General features: G+C 47.9%; 1 protein-coding gene across 4 annotated transcripts in view; it reads left to right on the top strand.

Moving 5' to 3' along the window:
• GPAM (glycerol-3-phosphate acyltransferase, mitochondrial) overlaps positions 1-20,943 on the top strand; it is a 727,629-nt gene that overhangs the window by 358,820 nt on the left and 347,866 nt on the right. For all 4 annotated transcript variants that reach the window (XM_069611788.1, XM_069611787.1, XM_069611786.1 and 1 more), the window contains exon 13: positions 12,790-12,902. In XM_069611788.1, the coding sequence (XP_069467889.1) occupies positions 12,790-12,902 (113 nt within the window). The remainder of the gene's footprint in view (positions 1-12,789; positions 12,903-20,943) is intronic.

Genomic DNA, 20,943 nt, shown 5'->3' with positions numbered 1-20,943 from the left:
CCCTAACGATAAATCAGGGGAGGAACGATTAACGATTGTACAGGCAGACATGGGAATTATCAGTTCTATCAAATTGGGTTTAGATTATCCCCCTCTTTTAGAGATTTTCGTAGAGGTGAGAATGGGATTTAGACACTCGATATTCAAACCCAAGCACCAATATAGTAAAATTTAGTTGATCAGAGAAAATGTCTAAGATCAGATCTCAGAAGGCTAATAAAAGCTGGGGGACCTTTATCATGTGTAGAAATAAAAAATAAAAAGGAAACGATATTGATATCCTTTAAAGTGGCCAGATGGAAGCAGAGACAATATTGAGAGCAATCTGCAAGAAGAACTTGGTCACTTATTAACTACACTGATGCTCAGCAACAAGCAATTCTTAGTAGCAGGGTCATAGAAAATCATTGGGTTGACGATTATACGAAAGTGTTTGCCACGACTAATGGAGATTCTAGCATGGCGAGTGAGAAATCCATGGAGGTATGTTCCTTGGTAATCGAAAAGGATGACATCATGGAATTAGTATTAAAATTAAATTCCTTGCATGCACCAGGACTCGATGGCCTGACAAACTGCATGCTATAGGCAGCCCCTGAGGCATGGTCTGTTTTCATTTTCTTTGTTTAGGCAGATTATGAGAATTGGAGATCTGCCTCCCTCTTGGACCTCAGCTATTATAGTTCCGATCTTCAAGAGGGGAAGACAGATCCGACCCTAGAAATTACAGACCAATTGCATTGTTAGGTGTGCTGGGTAAGCTCTATGCGTCCATCTTGCTTAAAATCTTTACGACTTGGGCAAACAAGGAAGACCACTCTGACCCGCGACAGACAGGTTTCACAAAAGGAGATGGCACTGAACGTAATCTATATCTGTTGAATGCGCTAAAGCTTTGAGTTATCAAGGGTAAATCAAAATTATTTTTGGCATTTTGTTGATTTGCAACAAGCATTCGACAGCGTAAACGGAGAGAAATTGTGGAATCGACTAAGATCTTTGAATTGCCTGAGTGATCTGCTCCAAGCATTTGAAGCTCCCCACACAAACACCACCGTACAGATCAGATTAAATAATCAGGGTACATTATCTAGAAGACATTAAGACTGAAAAAGGATTAAAGCAAGTGTTCCAGTTGGTGTCTGCACTTTTCAATATGTATTTGTCAGATATGCAAGTTAGTTTAAACCAGGCAAAAGCTTTTCCACCAAAGATCAATGGACATTCCCTCCCCTGGCTAATCTACGCTGATGATCTGGTCTTGGTTGACCAGACCCAAATTGGGCTGCAGCGAAGACTAGATCAATTGCAAGTATATATGGCCTCTAATGACCTAGTGATAAATGTAAAAGAAAAATCTACAATCTTGGTACTAGGTGCACTGATTGGGAAATGTAGAGTTAAAGTCAGATGGAGGGTGGGACAAGACCATCTAGAGCAAGTGGATCCCATACTTTATTTGCAACTCTCTTACCAAATACCCTCCTTCTAGACCTCTACACTCCTCTGGCACCAACTCTGTGTGTAAAGCATTTCGCTAAACCGAGAGCATGAGGCCGCTTGCTTTCCTCAGCTGGAGCCCTCCTCTGGAGCAGCCTTCCCCTCCCACTGCTTCTTGAGCAGGACCCTCTGAAGTTCCAAAAACACCAAGAATCTCCTTTTCCTCCTTCCCTTCTTCCTGCCTCTGCTAAACCCACAGTTGCTGTAATTGGTGTCTTGGACCCTTGTGCATCCTCTGGGCCTCTGACCATTCACACCCAATCTCTCTAACGTGAGTCTTCCTTCAGCACTTGCCTCTGCACACCCTCTGCACTGAAGATTTGCACTTCCCACCCAACGCGGCTCCTGGCCGCATAGCACTTACCATACCTGGCACTTCATATGCGCTCACCCTCAAGCACGGACACCACAGCTCCTACCCCACTGCCCTCTTCATTCTTGCACTTGCACGTTCTGACTCCTCACAAGGCATAGGAGGTTCTGCCGTTCATTCCCCCGCTGTATTTGTGTATTTAATTGTACTGCTATCCCATGTTCCCTCCCTGCTGCCCTGTGGATGCTTTTGAAACCGCATTTATTTCCTGTATAAGCACCTAACAAGCAAGCAACAAATAAATACATGATTGCTTGTGAATTATTCTGATTCCTGAGTGGGAATACTTAAGGAACATTCATGGTAATGGAGCTTTCATTCTGCCTGAATCCACAAAGGCGTGTGACCTAACAAATTAAACCCTCCTGACTCTATGCATTAACCCACCAATTCTTTGTGACCATACACCGCATTTTTATAGTGTGGCTTAAACCCTTGCTTATAACGTTTCAGGTGTGTGAAACTTTCTTGAATAGATTCCCTTAGCAGCTGTTAACCTCTGCAGACCCTCCCAAAGCCAAGCCTGCTCTGCAAAAAAGACAAATGTACTACTACTTCCTGGGGTAAAGGGGAAAATGGGATAAAATAAAAGACGCACCTGGAGGAAAAACTTAATTCCAATCCTCTTGTCAAGAAAATGTGTGCTTTAGATATCGCTTCTCCTAATAATTCTTTCCCCCAGTGTTCTGAAGAGCCCACCCTTCTAAGAATGACTAACTTTGCTGGCCCAATCTACGAACAATGTTCTTTGTGCTGTTCTTGAAGCAAGACAGTTGCCTCCAGGCAAAGGCTCGGACAGCTTTTCACTTTGCAGCTTAATGTTTGCCTCTCGGGTCAGAGCAGTTCTTGAGTATGCAAGCTCCACAAAAGAAAACGTGAACATGTGGGTTCTTACAACACTGATCACGCTTCCTTTGCCCAAGGAGGGTTTCCGTGCTAAGGCATGAGCATACAGTGAGACAGTATACCTGCATGGATCAGGAAGCTCGTCACACAGGTTGCAGCATACTCCTGCTCCTTATGAGTGGCTACGTTACTACTGCTGGCAAGCGGGGAGGTCTAGAATAACTCAAGCCACTATTGAGAAGAAGCTTGTGCATGCACGGCTTGAGGTCCTGTGCTCATGTAAATCCAAACGCTGCAACTGGAAGCCTAGAGTTTGCCTTTACGGCTCTATACAGCTGTGGCTTTAAAGACATCTAACTTTTCTCATAGTTTCAGTGCTCGCCTAGTCTATACACCCCACCTGTTACTGATGCTCAGTTTACCTTCATGAACTCTATATATTTAGCTTGAAACAAAGGGCAGTTGCTGAGTAAATATTCTATTTTCTAGTCTTCTTTCTCTGTATTCAAAAGGCCTACTCCAAGATCTCTTGGAAATGGTCCATGATGCTGGAAAAGTAACTGATAAAAGATGGTTCTAGAACGCATACCCAGATTTTATACTTCTGACTGGAAGTTCTCTGAACCAATCGGCACCTTTGCGTCCATTTTGGACAGGGATGACCCCATCAGATTGTAAATATTACCACGCTGTTAAGGAAATGGAAAACAAGGAAAATGTTTTTCTGAATACTCTCACAAAGCGTGCTCAGTCCTAGAGAAACATCCCTAATTTGAATGCAATTTATCCTTCCACCTTCCTGAACTTTATGGACCTGACAGTTTGTGGACCATCACTCAGAGCAACAGTCTCCACCGGCATCAGCCCTCGTTCACCTCAAAGAGGCCTGCTCTCCTTGCCTCCCTCGTGCGTGGCATGTACCACTCTCCATTGCATGCTTTCAATGTTGCATGTGTATTTATTTTTAAATTTGTTTATTGGCATTTATCATTTTACATGTTTCATGGCACTTTGCTTGCCAGCAGTTAAAGGATTGTAAGCATCTCATAATAATAAACATTAACATTTTAAACAAAAACAACTTTAACTGTCTCCACGTTTGGTCCTAGTATGGTGGGTCCATATCACTTAACATAAGGATGGTGGCCGGGCAGGGGGGGGTGGGAAAGGGGAGTTTGGGCCAACAGGGTCCGGTATGGGTTGTATCTAGTCACCTCTGGGGCGTTGTAATTTGGTCTCAGATCAATGTTCTCTGGACTGTTTTTGTTCATGGAGGCTTATCTGAGGGGTGAAATATATTTCCTGTGTTTTCCTTCCATGCTCCTAATGTCATGCTGGAAGCGTCTGTAGACCTAGCTACGCTGTCCTCCCATGCCCTAGTTTCAGCATTCACCCATCGCTCTAGTTCTGTGTACCACACTTTATATTGCGGACCAGCAGGTTTCTTCCAGGACATTGCCACAGTTCGTTTCACCAGTATGCACATTATGTCCATTAATTTTGCCAGGTGTTTGAGTTTAGCTGGTCTGGGGTATGTTCCCAGGAGGCATTCATCCGGGGTCCATTTGTATCTGGTCAAACCTGCCTCCTCACTTGTCCGTTTTATCTTGTCCCATAGGGACTGCGTCTTGGCGCATGACCAGAACATGTGGGGCAGATCTGCCCCACACCAGACAGTTAGGTGGTGTTTGCTTGTTGAGTTTCGCCATCCTAACTGGGGTTGGATATGTTCAGTGCAGCATGTTTAATTGTATCAGCCTGAATCTATGGTTTCTGGACACTGCTTTGGGGAACGTTAGTGCTCGGTCCCACTCCCCGTCTGTTATTTCCCGACCCACATCAGCCTCCCATTTATTCTTCAGTTCTGCACTCCGTGGGCTAGGGGTGTTGCTTAGGTGATAGTAGAACTGGGACAATGGTTTCCATCCCTCGCCTAGGTTATACAGCAGTGTAATCAAGGGGCCGGACTCAGGTTCTTCCGGCCATGTTGTCCATTTGTTTCGTACTATGGTGCGTAGCCTTTGGTACCATAGAAATTGGCCTGTATGGATTCCATCCTCTTCCTGTAGTGTCGCAAATTCCTTAAAGGTGCCGTCCACGTATAAGTCCCCCCAAGTGTAGACCCCTTTCCTTTCCCAGTGCCTGACATGCTGCAGATCGATGTCTGTCCTGCCCAGGTCTGAGATTGGTATTTCTGGGGAGTATGGGTTCTTTAAATGGGTCAGTGCCTTGGTTCTATGCCATATTTTCCGCCCCAGGGCTGCTAAGAAGGGTGCATTATGCAGCAGTTGGTGGGGGGGCCCAAATGAGTTCCTTTAGATGTATCGGGGGAAATCATGGATTGCAGTAGGGGTGTCTCAGATGTGACTTCGTCCGCTAACCACTTGGTCATGAAGCTGAGCTGTGCTGCCAGGTAATATTTTTCTAGGTTTGGGAGTTGGATTCCCCCGTTTATATGGTAGGACCAATGTGGAATGCGCTATCTTGGGTCTGCCCTTCCTCCACAGAAATTCACAAATTAAAACTTCCAGTAGATGAAAGAAAGGAGCACTGATGTAGTAGTGTACGTTTTGGAACCCCTATAAGAATCTGGGGAGGACAATCCTAATTATTGAGGCTCTGCCCATCATTGATAGGGGGAGTTTAGCCCAGAAGCTCATTGATTTGCGCAGTGCAGGGATTGCTGCCTGTGTGTTGTGCTCATGCATTAGTTCAGGGGTGTGCATTATTTGGATTCCCAGGTATCTAAATGAGGGGAGCGCCAACTGTATCCCCTACGAGGGAAGTTCTTCTATGCTCTTGCCCCTTAAGCCAGCCAGGGGGAAGAGGCAGGATTTTACTTTGCTAAATTGTATGCCTGAGACCTTAGAGTAGTTATCCAAAACGTCAAGCATGGTGGGCACATTGACATGCGGGTCCCTAAGATACAACAGTACATCGTCCGCATAGAGCGAGATGATGTGGTCCACTCCACCCAGGCGTATCGCTGCATCAAAAAATTGCTTTCTAAAGTAATTGGCGATGGGTTCCAGCCCCAGTATATAAAGCATGGGGGACAGCGGACAGCCCTGCCTGGTGCCCCTGCATATGTCCCATGCCTCCGATGCATGCTTCCTGGTCTTTACCCGTGCTCTTCTGTGTAAAGTATTTTGATCCATCTAATAAATCCCGGGCCAAAGCCAATACCTTCAAGGACGGCCACCAGCCACTCCCAATATATGGAATCGAATGCCTTAATGGCATCTAGGGACAGTAGTGCGTATGGCTTTGTATATGTGTCAGTTTTCTTCACAACGTGTTGCAGTCGGTGTAAGTTCATGGTAGTGTTCCGGCCCGGAACAAAGCCACATTGATCCATGTGCACAATGTCACCTATTAGTTTGGATAGCCTCTTAGCTAGAATTGTGGTCAGTATTTTCACGTCATAATTGAGCATGGCTAGTGGACGGTAAGAGTCACATTTCTCAGTGGGTTTGTTGGGCTTGATGATCGGGATCTCATGCTCTTAGGTAGCATCCCTCTTTCGTGTGCCTCTTGGAAAACGTCATGTAGTATGGGTGTCCGAGAAGTCTCATATGCTTTATAAAACTCCGTGGGTAACCCATCGCTCCCAGGAGCTTTGCAGGTGGCCAGGGATTTAATTGCTTCAGCTATATCTTCAGCTGTAATGTCTGCATCTAGGGCCTCAGATTGTGCAGGGGACAGCCTGGGCAGTCCTATCTCCTCAAGTGTATCTGTCATTTGTTCCCGGGGGACCTGATCCTTGTGGGAGTATAGGTGTTCGTAGAAATGCTTGAAGGTGTAATTTATGCCCTTTTGCGTTTGGTGCATGTTGCCGTCCGTGTCCTGTAGTGCTGTGATTGTGTGTCTGGGGTGTTCTTTCTTGCATAGCCAGGCCAGTAGTCTGCCTGGCTTGTCTGCCTCCGTGTGTGCTCTGTTTGTTTTGGTGGTGTAGTCCAACTTGGCCAGCCTATTCCAAGCTGCCATGCATTTATCTCCGAGTGTTTTAAGGTTGGCTTCTCTCTGGTGGGTATTTATGGGGGTGGCTTCCAGTCTATCAACCTCTCGCTCCCACTTTTCCAGTTCCTCCCTCAGTTGCTTTCGAATGCCTCCCGCTTTTGTTATAATTTCTCCCCTTACTACTACTTTTCGGGCATCCCACACTGTGCTCATGTGATCAACACTTCCCGTGTTTACTTCTATGAAGTTGTCTATGAAATCTTGCAGCTCTTCTTTGGACGCTATATCACTCAGGGCCTCCACGGGCATTCTCCATACAGGGAATAGGGGGTCTAGGGCCAGTGTGGTTCCATTCCACCAGGAGTGGCGAATGATCTGAGATGATTTTCCCCAGGTATTGTGCCTCGTCTATTTGTGATAGGTGTTCCTTGCTTACGAAGACATAATCTATTCTTGTATGCAGGCCGTGTGGGGACGAGAAGTATGAGTAACCCCGTGTGTGAGGGTGCAACTCCCTCCATGTGTCTGCAAGGTCTAGCCTGTTTGTCATAAGGGTTAGAGCTGTTGTAGCCGCAGATGTGCTTTTTGGGTAGGGCTGGGACCTGTCCAGCTCCAGATCATGCACACAGTTAAAGTCTCCTCCCCGAAAGAAAAGGCCATTTCTGTATGGCGTGATTTTGGCATACATTGTGTTCAGGTGTGCCGGGATGATGATGTTGGGAAGATAAGAGTTCACTATGCATACCTCCATTTGCTCCATCTGACTCCATATTATCACAAACCTGCCCTCTGGGTCTTTTTCCGACTTAATTAAGCGGGATGGGAGTTGAGGATGAATCTAGGTGTATACCCCTCTAGTGTATCTGGAGTAGGTGGTTCCGACTCATTGTCCACCCCAATGTTCGCTTAATTTGGCCATAGATTCCGCCGTGCAATGTGTTTCCTGTAGTAGCGCTATTTGCACTCCCCTTCTGTGTAGGTAGGACGTGATTCTGTTTCTCCGGAGATAAGTTCCTGAGCCCCTCACATTCCATGTCATTATTCTAATTGCCATGGTGGTTTAGGTTTTTTTAATTTTTTTATGATGCCCCGGTTCCTTGGTGGGGTCGACAGCTGCTTCAGTCAGGCCACTGTCGGCCTTTCCCTCTTGCTTTCCTAGCTTCCGCAAGTTTGCTTCTTTCCCTGATCCTCCTCACCCCTGCCGTGGTATAGTTTGGAGATTTATTAACTGTTATAACTCTCATTCTGGTGAATGGGGGAAAACGAACAAAGCAACTTCGAACTGCCCCTAGCAGTTGCTTCCAACTTGCAGAGCTCAGGGGGTCCCGAGCCTTCTGGGCCACTCCTGGCCTTTCGGAACGGGTGTTGTGTAGGCAGGCTGCCTGCACAGTTTCTGTTGAGGTGGGTCACTTTTCGTTTTCGCGCATGGTCCTTTGAGCTCCTGTCCAAAGTTGCTGTCCCTTTAGTAAGCTTCAAGTGCGGTATGGTTGTCTGTTCCATGCATTGTTGTGGGAAAATCTGATTTCCCTTTTTGTGCAGTAGCTGCTGTTTGGTTATCTCATGTCTGACATTGTTGGTTGTTCTTCATCATCCGCAAAGTTATTATGTTCAAGCCACATGTTTGCTGCAGCTGGGGTTTCCAGAAAGACTGCTTTTCCTTTATACAGTACTTTAAGGCGAGACGGGTAGAGTAGTATATACTTCAAGTTGAGTTTCCGTAGTCTTGCTTTTATTGGAATGTAAGAGTGCCTTGCCCGTTGCACTGTAGGGGTATAGTCAGGATACATAACTATTGTAGAGTCCTTTCTCCTGATCTCTCCTCCCTCTCTCGAGTATCTCAGTATTGTTTCTCTGTCGCAAAAGTTTAGAATTTTGGCTATTATTGGGCGCGGGTGGGACCCTGGAGGGGGGCGCTTCTGTAACGATCTGTGGGCTTGCTCTATAGAAAACCCTTGGGAGAGTTTCCCTGGTCCTATCGCTTGTTATAGCATTGTTTCAACGAATTCCGTTGGGACTGGGCCCTCCATATCCTCCGGGACACCTAGGATGCGGATATTGTTCGGTGGGCGTGTCCCTCGGCATCTTCAGAGCGCGCTTCCAGGCTTGCCACTTTTTGTTCCAGGTCTTGGACTCTCATCTTTAGGTCTTGGGTGCTCTCGACATTATCCTGCAAGGTGGTTTCCATTACAGTGACCCTTTCTGTTAAGTTGCAGACGTCCTGACGCATGAGCTGCATATCCGACTTTACCTCATCTATTTTATTGTCAATGAATGTGCAGAGTGCTGCTATTGCTTTTAGGACTTGCATGTCCTTGGGGTCTTCTCCCAGGGTCGGCGGCTCCTCAGCGGTCGCGGTGTCTTGTTGTGGTTGCTGTTTGGGTCTGACTGTCGTAAAGGAGTCCATTGTCACCAATTTCGGTTTGTTTTTAGGAGGAGACAACACCTTCTGCAGGGCCTTCAGTTGTCTAGGGCGAATCAGAGTTAGTTATCCTGCTGGTCAATGTGGCAGCCCCTTGTCTTGTTGTAGTTGCTCCTCCCCCCCACCCCCTCAACTGTAGAGCTGGCTGTCTCCCTGTGGTTCGGTGGGTGTGTGGGAGTTATAGGTTTGGGCAGCATTTCAGAGTTCCCTTCGATCTTATTCACGGTCAAGTTGGTTAGGGTGTGACCCAGGTTGTGGCATGTATCACCTTTGTTCGCTCCCTGCCCCCGTTACGACGTCTGCTTTATGATGCTTGCCCCATTGTTGGTTTGCACTCAGGGGTGGATGTTCCAGGTGTCGTTGCAGGTTGGCTGGCAGCCGCACTACATGTTTATGGTTTAGTGCGTTTGCTGTTTATTGTGGGCCCTTAGAGCTCCCGTGCCCAATTATGTTGATTACGGTCGTTTGGCACGGGTGGGGCTATTGTCCAGCTTTGTGGCACTCGTGTCCAGGCTGGTGCCAGTTTGCAGCGTGTTTCATAGGTGCGTGTTGCCGTGGGACGCCAGGTGGTTTGGTGTGGATGTCCCCAGCTTTCATTGACTTTGATAAATGTTAGCGCTTTAATAGTGCTGAGGCGCAGCAGGTGCCTTAGTTGGCACTCTTTAAGGCGCTGGCCGATTCGCACTTGAGGTTTATGCCGGGCATCCGCCCTTCGTCACGCAAGCTCAGTGCTCTTCGTAGGCCCGCGGCCAGCACGTGGTGCCTTGCTCGTGCTATCCCCCGGGTGCCCCAGTCCAGCCCGGGGCCTGCAGGTTCAGTTGGCCTCTCACCCAGTTGGATAATCGTGTGGGCTAGGGCCCACTACAGGCTTGTGTCTCTATTATTGGCAATATGGGGAGCGGGTCCGACACGCACTCTCTCACCGTTCCCACCGGATGCTGGGCCTTTGTTCGTTCGGTTCGGCCGGTGCCTCTTTCAGCTAGCACGGGCCAAGCGGCCATCGGTAGCACCACCTTCTGCGCTCCTTCTCAATGCGGTGCGCTTGTCCCCACGTGTCTGGTCTCATGCGCGGTGCAGGCTTAGAGCGATCTGGCAGTTGCTTCAGGGACCAGCAACTTCGCCCCTAGCTTGCTTCTGGCTGTGTTGTTGTCTCTGTGTGGGCACCCTGTGCCAGTGCCCCTGCTGCTAACGCACAGCTTGCTAGAAAAGTCTGTGTATGCCGCCGCTCACCCCAAGATCTTGGCCAGCAAATCCTCACTGGTCCGCTTTCTTACTGCTCGTTTGTTAGCCGTCCACGCAAGGGTCTTTCAGCCATGGGAGCGGGGCGCGGTGCCTGGCAGCCTGTCTCTCACAGTCCTCTGGTCAGCTGGTTCGGGTGCTGCAGCCTCTCTCCTCCCGGGTTGCACCGTCCCGGATTCCTTCTCCTGCCAGGTAGTCCATAGGAGTGCCAGCAAGGGGGAGAGGGGAGGGGACGGGCACGTTCCTCCACCGTCTCCACTAGCTGTTCGGGGCTCTTCTGTGGATCTGCATCCAGGTCTTTCTTCCATTCGGCGGTATTCCATGATTACTGCGCCTGCCTCCTTCTGGTGGTCCGGGGCCGCCTCTGGTCTCGATGTCCTGCTCTCAGTACATGGGGCCCGACACCACGATCTTGGCAGGGAGCCATCTCTGGCTGCTGCGGTGTCAGGTGAGGGCCGCCGCAGTAGCTGTAGTGGATGTTTCATGGCGGGCACTGCTGATCACAGGTTCCGGCGCACTTTCATGCAGCAGTGTTCTATCTCACGACGAGCGCCGCCATCTTAGATGCCGCAGGGGCTCGCCTTCAACTGCTTCCTTTTCTAGGTTGCAGCTTCCGAATTTTCTTGGCAATGAAGTCGAGTACAGGAAAAAGGTTCCTCTATTCCTGGAATGAACTTTTATTACTGTACGTGTTGTTTTAACACCGCTATGCTTTCCTTTTCAGGATCGTGGACAGGAGCTCCTCAGGGTTCCGTCTGTACGCCATGCGCGCTGGCCATGCCCCCCAATGTTGCATGTTTGTAGATCTCTTGCGGTCCCTTCATCCCAAGATGTTTGCTATTGTTTCTCTAAAGATGGCACTCCTTATATGTGGCGGGCAGCTTTCTTCTATTAACAGTCAATATCTATTCAATACACCAGTATCGCACATGGTTAAATTAAAAAAGAAAGGTCACGCTGCCATTGCCCCTCTCAAGATGGCGCTTGCCATATAGCGAAGTGCACCTCTGTTAGCTTGCAAGGCGTTCCAAATCTTTTCAATCCACTGTTCTTCACAGAATGGCACTAGTTGGGGTACATATCCCTTGTGTGTGAAATAATGGCGGTACAAGCAAATTAGCTGACATTTATTTTTACTAGCGGCTCCTCGTGTTAAGTGTAACCCAAGCTCACCACATAATGACAGTATGAACAGCCATGCAAATTATTTACCCAAAAGTTTATTTCGATCTGTTGCTGTCACTAGAGCCACTATTGCTACTTTTTAATAAGGTAGATTTTAATCAAATCGACATTGCCCAGTTTTTAATCTTGACTATACTTGTCAATGCCGGTCAACAATGTATCTGCTCCTTGACAACTTGTATGTAACCTAAAACAATTGTAAGCCTTGTGGTACGTCTGTAACTTACTACAACAGCAAACAAACCTGTAACCATATTCTTAAATTAAGCACCCACATGCATCAGGGCTTGGTGCGCTATAACAAATGTACAAATAAATAACAGAATATAAACCAGAAATATCCTTTGCCACTGCCATACCTCATATGGCTGTATCTGTGCCTCGAACATACTTCGCTGCTACAGCTAGATTGAGACCCCTGTTTACTGCATGAAAATGTTCTGTCCATCACTGTTCAAATGTCAGTTGCTTGTTAAACCCCCCTGATCCCCCTCCATCTTCGGTTTGCATGAAGTCATTGGGAGTTTGAACCAGAACACGTTGTCTGAAGCGTGGCCTTTTTGTTGACGGTTTATATTTTATAGTGTTTCTTATGCATAATGGGTGTACTGGTTGCATGGGCTTTTTACAGTATAGATTACCGTGAGTATTGTTACGATTGGTATGCCATCTTAAGTCCCATTGAATAATTTCTCATTGACAGCTTGTTTCGTCTCCCTCAAATGGCAGACTGTATTGTCTCTTTGCAGCTGCAGGACCCTGAGCGCAAAAGGGCTGTGCACAGATGGTGCACAAAGCACACGAGCCATCTCTGTGATCCTAACCCAAATTTGAATCCCCATCTTTTTTGTATTGTAATGATTCGGTCGATCTACCATTAAGGTGGTGGTAGGAACTCCAGAACGAGTGGGTGATGCACTCGTATTGGATCTTGAGTTCCAGTGATCACTGTGAACTTGGACAAATTGACTACCCCTTTTTCCTCCGCTCTATGTTGGTTCTGTTAGAACTTCCATGGTTAGCCTGCTGATGATGCCTAGCCAGCCACACATTTCTTAAATCGCCAACTTCTTTAAAAATGATGGCCATTGTAGTGTTGCACATACTTGATTCGATTTACAGCATGCCTATGTTTTCTTTATTCATGAGCCACATCACGATTGGCTTATCTAGAGGGCTCTGCCTGATGTCTTTGTTAAGTCTGCCTATTGTTGCACACGTGGCTGTTCTCCTGAAGTTTTTGTTGGTCTGTCTTTTGTCATCTTAGGCCTACTGATGCAGTGTATGAGAGTAAGGTGGCACTGCCGAATTCCAGGGACCTGACGGATGAGCCATTCAGAAGGCAGCTGATCGCGAATCTGGCCAATCATGCGCTTTTTAGTAAGTGGACACAGGCCATGCCCTGTCTATCCTCCATGATAGGCAATTGCAAGACTAGAGATTTGTTTTTTTCCAATATTGCTGTATGTTTATCTCCATACATTGTCCTACATTTTCCTCCACAGAAGATTTACAATGCCATCCACCAGCTTTGGAGTGTTGGCCAAAAGCCTTTTCACTCCAGAATATTATGCCAAGGTACTCTTGCTTTTTACTTTATTCACACCTCTGCGAATGGCTTCGAAGTTGTGGTCTTCACAACCTGTTGCATAGGGAGTGTAAGAGCACATGATCTGCCCTATTGTGCACTCTGACCTTTGCTCCATTTCCTCTTGCTTAGTTTGATTCTCTATGTAGGCCCTTCTGATCTGTAATTTTTGGACAGGGGTTTACTGTACCTGGCAAATTGGAGAAGTGCTGCTGCGTGTCTTCTGTTATTTTCTTTACCTCCAGTCTGTTCATACTGCAAATGTTTGTTCAAATTCACTGTGGCTATAGCTAGTTACCCGTTATCAGAACCCACACAGACACAGTTGCCTCCCCAAGCTCCTTCTATCCACGTGGAATCGGTTGTTTACTCAATCTTCGGTGAATGCAATATCATCTAATCCTTCAGTAACCAGCGGACCTAATCTACCATTGCAGAGGGAAGGGTTTTGGGGGGAGCCATGTGTCTCAAACTATTGAACTAGTGGTAGCATATCTGCCCACATCACGTAAACTAGATTAAACCTTCAGTTGATTTGAAGATTATCCACTGCAACTCTGGGGTCCCAAAGATCTAAACCAGTTGCCAACATTTGGATTCAGCCTTTTGCAACGTGCATCATTATACTCGGGCTTTTGCCTTTGTGCTCCATGAAACGATGGTTAAAGCTTTTTGCTGCAGATGGATTCTTATGTTGGTTGTGTTGTTGGACCAGCCCCTCTGAGACTTCACCAAAAATACTCTTGTGACCTGTGTGCCTAGCTGAGCTAATGACTTCTCCTGGGCAGGAGATATCCTGTCCCTAATGGTCTTGGGAAAGAGGAAGAATATGTGGGCGATTTTCAAACATCACACCTCCTAGGAAGAATCCGTACTGTGGCCAAAGGTTCCTTCAGCAGGACTCTGTACACAGTAGCCATAGATGCATCATTGCACCCACCTTCTGTGACATGGAACTCACCATGGTCCGGGGCTACGCAATAATCTTTATTTGATACTAAATCCGAAACTCTCCATTAACCGGCATCTATAGCTGTCATTACATGCATTCCAGATGATAAAATGCTGGATTACAACATTTTAAAGTCTGGGTAAACTAGGTTTTGGATGGTGGCATGCCAGTAAATACATCTGAAATCCAGGAGGCTTTGTCACACCCACTTTTAGGTCAATTTCATGTCTCTGTCACCTGGAACAAAAACTTGCTTTTATTTATTTGCATTTGTTAAGCGCACTTGCATCCAAAAGGCATCGAGGCGCTGTTACAGAATGTGAGAGGAACTTGTGATCTAGCAGAGTGGATGACCATAGGTCTCATAGTTACACATAGATATACAGTGGTATGCAGGAACAGGAATAGTGCATCAGGAGAATCACACTGGGAGGCCTTTTAGACGCAGAGCCTAGTTTTGATAGCCTTACGAAAGGCTAGGTGTGACTCAATCAGTCTGAGATGAGGTGGCAGTGCGTTCCAGTGCGTGGCAGCTTGGGTGGGGAAGCTGGAGCCACCAGCGCACACTTTCGCGTGGTGGGCGTGACAATTGTGTTGACATAGTGGGACCTTAAGGGTCTTGTGGCCGTGTGCTTGGTGATTCTGTGTTAGATAGGGAGGGCAAGTTCATGCAGGCATTTGTGGGTGATAGCAAGGGTCTTAAAGACAATTCTCTGTTTGACTGGGAGCCAGTGAGCCTGCCTCCTGATTTCAGAGATATGGTCTCTTCTGGCGGTACCTGTGGCTGCCCTCAAAGCGTTGTTCTGGAGTAGCTGCAATTTGGCAATGTTTTTGTTGGAGGTCCCAACGAGGAGGGCATTACAATAGTCTAGCCTTGACCCGATAATTGCCCTGGCAATGGTTAGGCAGTTATGGGGGGAACAGGAAGGGCCTGGCGGCGTTGAGGAAGAGTAGTACGCTGAGGAGGCGGCGATAGCCTTCACCTGTCTGTCCATGGATAGGTTGGAATCCAGGTAGACTCCGAGCGTCTTCACGTAGTTGGAGACCTTAATGGGAATGTTATCGATGGTGAAGGAGGTGTATTGATCTCTGAGGTTGCCCAGCGTCAGTGGGGAGCCTATTAGGAGGAGTTCAGTTTTATCACTGTTAAGGCAGAGCCAATTCTCTGGCATCGATTGGATGGTGGAGTAGATGGAGGTGAGGGTTTTGGTGTCAGCTAGGTAATCTCCGGTAATTGGGATAAGGATCTGTGTGTCATCCGCGTTATTTGTATATGAGATGCCAAGGGATTCGAGGATGTTGAACAAGGGCCTTGTGAAGAGGTTGTAAAGCGTGGGCGCGATAACAAGAGCCCTGAGGGACACCGCAAGTGATAAGGCTGGGAGAGGCGGCTGCTGAGTCAGAGAAGACCTTCATGGCTCTTTCTTGGAGAAAGGAGGTGATCCATTGACATGCTTTGGTGGAGAAATTGGCTTGGGTGGCTAGATGGTGGTGGCACAAGGTGCTGTGGTCCACCAAATCAAAGGCGGCGGAAAGATCCAGGAGCAATAGGAGTGCAGGTTTGCCTTTGTCTCTGAGATCATCCATTTGGTTCTTTAGATCAAGGAGGGCCGTCTCGGTGCCATGGTGTGGGCGGAACCTGGATTGGCGCAGGCCGAGGAGACTGTTGTCTTCCAGGAATTTTTGGACTTGCAGGTAGGCTGCTTTGTCCAATATTTTGAGCAGGAACGGAACAGTGGTGATGGGCCTGAAGTTCCCCCGGGACCGTTGGGTCGAGTGAGGGGTTTTTAAGGAGTGGGCGTACCCAGGCTTCCTTAAGTCCAGACGGGACATGGCCTGACTGGAAGGAGGAGTTGATAAAAGCAGTAAGGAATGGGGCCAGGATGCATGCCAAATCTTTGAGACTAGCTGGGCAGGCATCGCCCTTACAATTGGAAGGTTTAATGGGAGTTGAGCCGGGCAGTGACCTCTGGCTCCGAGACATCTTTGAAGTAAAATAGCGGGGAGGGGGTGGTCTTGTTGGGTGGTTTGGCGTACAGATTGGCTATAAGGTTGGAGAGGGCTTTTTGGTGTCTGCGAATTTTGGTTTGGCGAGTGTTGAGCTTCTCTAACATGGCAGATTGGATGCTATTACACCACTTGGCATCCTTGAGGACTCAGGAAGGTGGAGCAGGTAGTTTTTCCAATTCTTTAAAGATGGTGAATAGTTCTTTGGATCCCGACTTGGCCACGGTGATCCTGGCGTTGAAGGAGGCAGCTTTGGCTGTGGTAATGTTTGTTTTATAGGATTTGGAGATGGCTTCGAACTTTTGTTTGGTAGCTTCAGAGGGGTTGGCTTTCCATTCAGAGAGGGCAGTCCTCTTTAGGGCACGTTGGTCAAAGAGTTCTTTAGTGAACCAAGCATTGGCATGTTTGGCCTTTTTGGCTTTTTTGAGGATCAAAGGGGTGATGGCGTCCACGGCTGACGTGATGACTTCCCTGAAAGTGTTGGCTAAGGTTTCGGGGTTATTGGAGGATGGGGCCTGTAGGGCAGAGTGGAGAAGGTAGGGTGCTAGAGTCTCTGCTGTGAGTAGACGTGAGCTCCTTGTGTAGGTGGCCGGGCACAGTGGGGGGGGGGTGAGAGGGCAACTTTTTTGGTTCCAAGGTTGAATTGGATGTAGTGGTGGTCGGACCAAGGGATGGGGGTGTTGGCGGTGATGAGAAGGGAGCAGTTGTGGTGGCTGATCCAGTCAAGGGTGCGACCCTTGATGTGTGGGGTCAGATATAGATTTTGTGAAGCTGAGGTTAGATAATGCCTTCTTGAGGGATTTGGCAGGGGAGTCCTTGGGGTCATTGAGTCCTAGGTTGAGATCTCCTAGAAGTATAACCTGTGAAGTCTTTTTGATGTTGGAGAGTACAGGGATGAGGGTGTCATGGAAGTCGAGACATGGGCTTGGGGGGTCTATACACGATGTACATAGTTATGTTGCAGTTGGGGGAGACGTTGATTTTTAGTGGGAGGTAGTCGCTGTTGTTAAGTAGTCCATCGATTACTCTGATGGCAAGAGTTTCCCTAGCGATGAGGGCGACACCTCCACCTCTGTGGGAGGTGCGGTCTTTCCTGAGGATGGAGAATCCCGATGGAATGGCCAACGATGGTGCTGGGCTTGAGCTATCATTGAGCCATGTTTCAGTAAGGATGAGGTGGTCAAGGTTGTCCTTGATGAGCAAGTCGTTAATGTCAAGGGCGTGGGCAGGTACTGAACGTGCATTAAGCATGGCGCAGCTGAGTGAGTAGGGTGCTTAGGAGCAAGTGGGCTGGTGGACGTGGACGGGGCCTCAGCTGAAATGATCATGGGGGCATTGGCGTGGGCATTGAGCAGGGTAACAACATTAGGCAAATCATTATCACCAATAGACAGATCATTATCAGCAGTAGACAAGGGAGCAGCCACATGTGCAGTAGGCATGGGAGCAACTTTAGGCATAGCATTATGAGCAATGGACAAGGGAGCGGCATTGTGCTTGGCAATAGGCTTGGCAGTGTCAACAGTTGTGGGTAGGGCAGCAGTGTGAGTGGTGAACAAGGTGCTGGCACAAAGGTTGGGCCTGTGTGGTGCCAAATAGATGTTGTAGTTGGGCATAATGTTCGTGGTGACCCTGGAATTGGTGTCAGGGTTGTTCACATGATGAGACTGACGTGGCGTGGCTGCAGTGTAGTTGGCAGCCTTGTGGTTCAAGTTAGTGTTGGTGGTGGTGCGCGAGTAGCGGAAAGGCTGGCATCTCAAGCCTACCTTCCCGTTACGATGACCCAAGTCGGGTGTGTAGGTATTGAGGAGAAGGGGGTGGGTGCGCGACCATAGGCGTGCATTACGGTACTTACAAGACGCGGTGCGCAGGGGAATGATATGAGTCAGCTGAGGAGGGTGGTGAGGCAGGCAGGTAGTGAGGCTGTGGGCCTTACCTTGTGCGAGCAGGGCGAAGCTTTGGGGCGCCATCTGGCCGTTGAGCAGCGGAAAACTGCTGAGAGGGTGATGGGCGGCTGTCCTTCTCTCCCTTTAAAGCGGGAGAGGAGGGGTTGCGGGCTGCGTCCGGCGAATCGGCTGGTGTTACGAAGCTGGTTTCCATGGAGCCCAGACACGGCTCCTCCAATGTTTTGCTTTCGGCGGAGGCCGCATGGCCTGCAATGGCGGCCTGTGTTGGTCTGACTTATTCTGTTATCCGGCACTATTGGTTCACAAAGGTTACCAGATAACAAGTTTTAATGTATTATAATTGATGATCAAAGATCTAGATGTCTGTTCAGGTATGTTCATATCCCTTTTGTAGTATTCTTGCCAGTCCTGTGTTTATCGACTACATGGCCACTTCTGAGTGTCTTGCATAGGAACCCGTAGGCAAAACTTCCTAAATGGGGCATTTCCCAGGGAATATTGGACATTTGCAGCCTTAAAACAGTCAAGTGTGCATCAACAGTGCAGGTATTGTGACGATTCGCTAGGAAACGTCACTTCTCCCCAGGGGGGGAGCCCTTTCTCATGAGGCTATGGAGGTGCTTCTGCTACCCAATAGTCCCCTTAAAGATGGTATAATGCGGAGGTACCTCATGGGGAGGGTCTCCCCCCTCTGTGGATAAGAACGATCACCTTTGGTACAACACATTACATAGGATCACTCCCTCACATGCCTCCCTCTACCCTCTCAATTGCCAACCACTATATTGATAGTAAACCAATGTATTTCTGTAGTGCCAGGAATACAACCAAGGTAGTACTAGTACGAAGAACATAGAAAGCATAAGAAGTATTGGCTTTCCTGGTACTGAGACGAGGTGGCTCACAGGAGGAATACCAGGTGTTGAAGTTACGCTGAGGCGAAGCAAGCCCCATAGAAGGAATGCAAAGGGGCACTCAAGGTCTTCGGCTTCCTCCCAGGTTGTAGAATCCGGGAGTTTCTAAGTAGGTTTTGGACCCGAGAGAAGAGTGCTGCAGAGGACGCCGGTGGGAAGCTGAAAGAGTCCGTGGCAGGTCATGCATCATGCATCAGGGAGGAGGTGGACTGTGCGGACCTTGAACGGTGCAGAGACAGCAAGAAGCCTCAACACGCAAAGCCACTGCAGAAGCAGAGAAGACGCAACGGTTGCAGGTAGTTGGAAGGAGACCGACCCCAGTCCCTGGAGAGACCGGTGCCGTGCAAACTAATTACCAGAAGTTGACAGGAAGCATGAGCGGAGCTGTAGGGACGTGGGTGGAGTTAAGATGTCTCCGCTTTAGTGTTCAAGAGGACATTTTTTTCAAAACATACATACATACACCAGGAGAAGGGGGGAGTCCTCCTGGAGAGAGAACTTTCTGTTGAACAATATTAGTTGTAGTTGCAGTGTAAGGGTTAGAAATAGGTTCCGACACACAGTGGATTTTCATTTGGACTGACCTAACAGTTCCTTGAGATTTAGTTTGAGACAGGGGAACCCCTTTTAGAGATGGGGATAGGGAGGGTATCTTTTTCGTTAATGATGGTCTTTAACCACAAAATGCCCCCTTGTGTCAGCTTCCTTCTTCGACACCCTTGCCGCACCAGAAATGCATTAAAGCAGGGCTGCGTCCTTTCACTCCTCTCATCCCCATTAAATTTCTGTTTAGTTAATTTATCTAAAGCGTTGGGTAATTGCCACTCACCTGAGCTAAGAAACGGGGCTATTGCGTGGCATTGCTACTTAGACAACATTGTTTTCATGGAACTTACACCTATTGTAAATCTATCCTGCAGAATAAAGGGGGCACTTAGTGTAACCACTGTCATTCCTAACTGTCTTAATCACTATACATGTGAAAGGCTCACTCCCCGTCTTACACATGCAAATCCAAAATAAATATGAAAACACCCCAATGGGGAATGAGACCAAGAACAGGTTTCAAGAGTTTTTTTTTCTTTTTCTTTATAAAGAATTGGCATCCAGAGAACTCTGCTGCCCCGAGAGCGCTCTGGCAAACATTACAAAGACATGAATTTATCAAGGGACAAAGCATCATCACTGACATCACTCCTATATGGGACTACAATTGCTTGGGATTGGATGAATAATATTGATGCATATGGAGCTATGGGCGCTGCTTCATCCGGATTGGTTGCTCTGTTGGCAGGAGGGTGAGCATCACGTGGTCTGGCTGCCAGTGTCCAGGAGGGGTGAGGGTCAGATCTCAGGGATGTAGGGCCGACACTAACTAAGCTAGCATAAAAAACTACCATTAGACATGTAATAAACAATGATCATTAGTATATTCTTAAGTAAATCCTTTTGAACCTATAAATTGCATGCATATAATCAGATCACTCATTGGGACTTATATGGAGTACCAGGCTTAGGGGTCTTGGTCAGTGTGATAACATCGATCATGGGGTGGGCCTGTGCGCATCAAAGCAACTATGGGGCACGCTGACATTTGTAAGTTCTAGGGGGCAATATATTTTGACAGAGGTCTTATTTTAGTAGGGGGCACACTGGGGTGGGCCTCACACTTCTGTACATCAAGGGAATACCTTAAGGGGCACGGGGTTATAGTGGCAGTAATTTTCCAACAGCAGGGATAAGAGGGCACAGGCAGGTTTGTGGAGATGGATGGGCTACAAGTCATGGTTTGGGCCGGTTCACACACAGGACTGTGATCTCAAAGGAAGAGTGAGATGTTACATTAGTATATTTGTTTCAATTGTCTCCGGCGCATCAGTGAGAAATGGAGCTGTGAAGCTTTCAGACAGAGTGAGAAAAGGTGGGGGCCATGAGCGCGGTGTGCGCTGCAGAGGGGAGAGAAGCCTTTTCGTATTCTCGCAGTGAGGCCTAGTCTAAAGATGGAGCCGAGGGCACACAAAATGGAAGCCGTGTCCCTCACATCGGCCCCGCT

Source organism: Ambystoma mexicanum, chromosome 8 (assembly GCF_040938575.1).
Source record: "Ambystoma mexicanum isolate Mex_15411 chromosome 8, UKY_AmexF1_1, whole genome shotgun sequence".
Lineage (NCBI taxonomy): Eukaryota > Metazoa > Chordata > Amphibia > Caudata > Ambystomatidae > Ambystoma > Ambystoma mexicanum.
This window is presented reverse-complemented; position numbering and strand designations above follow the sequence as displayed.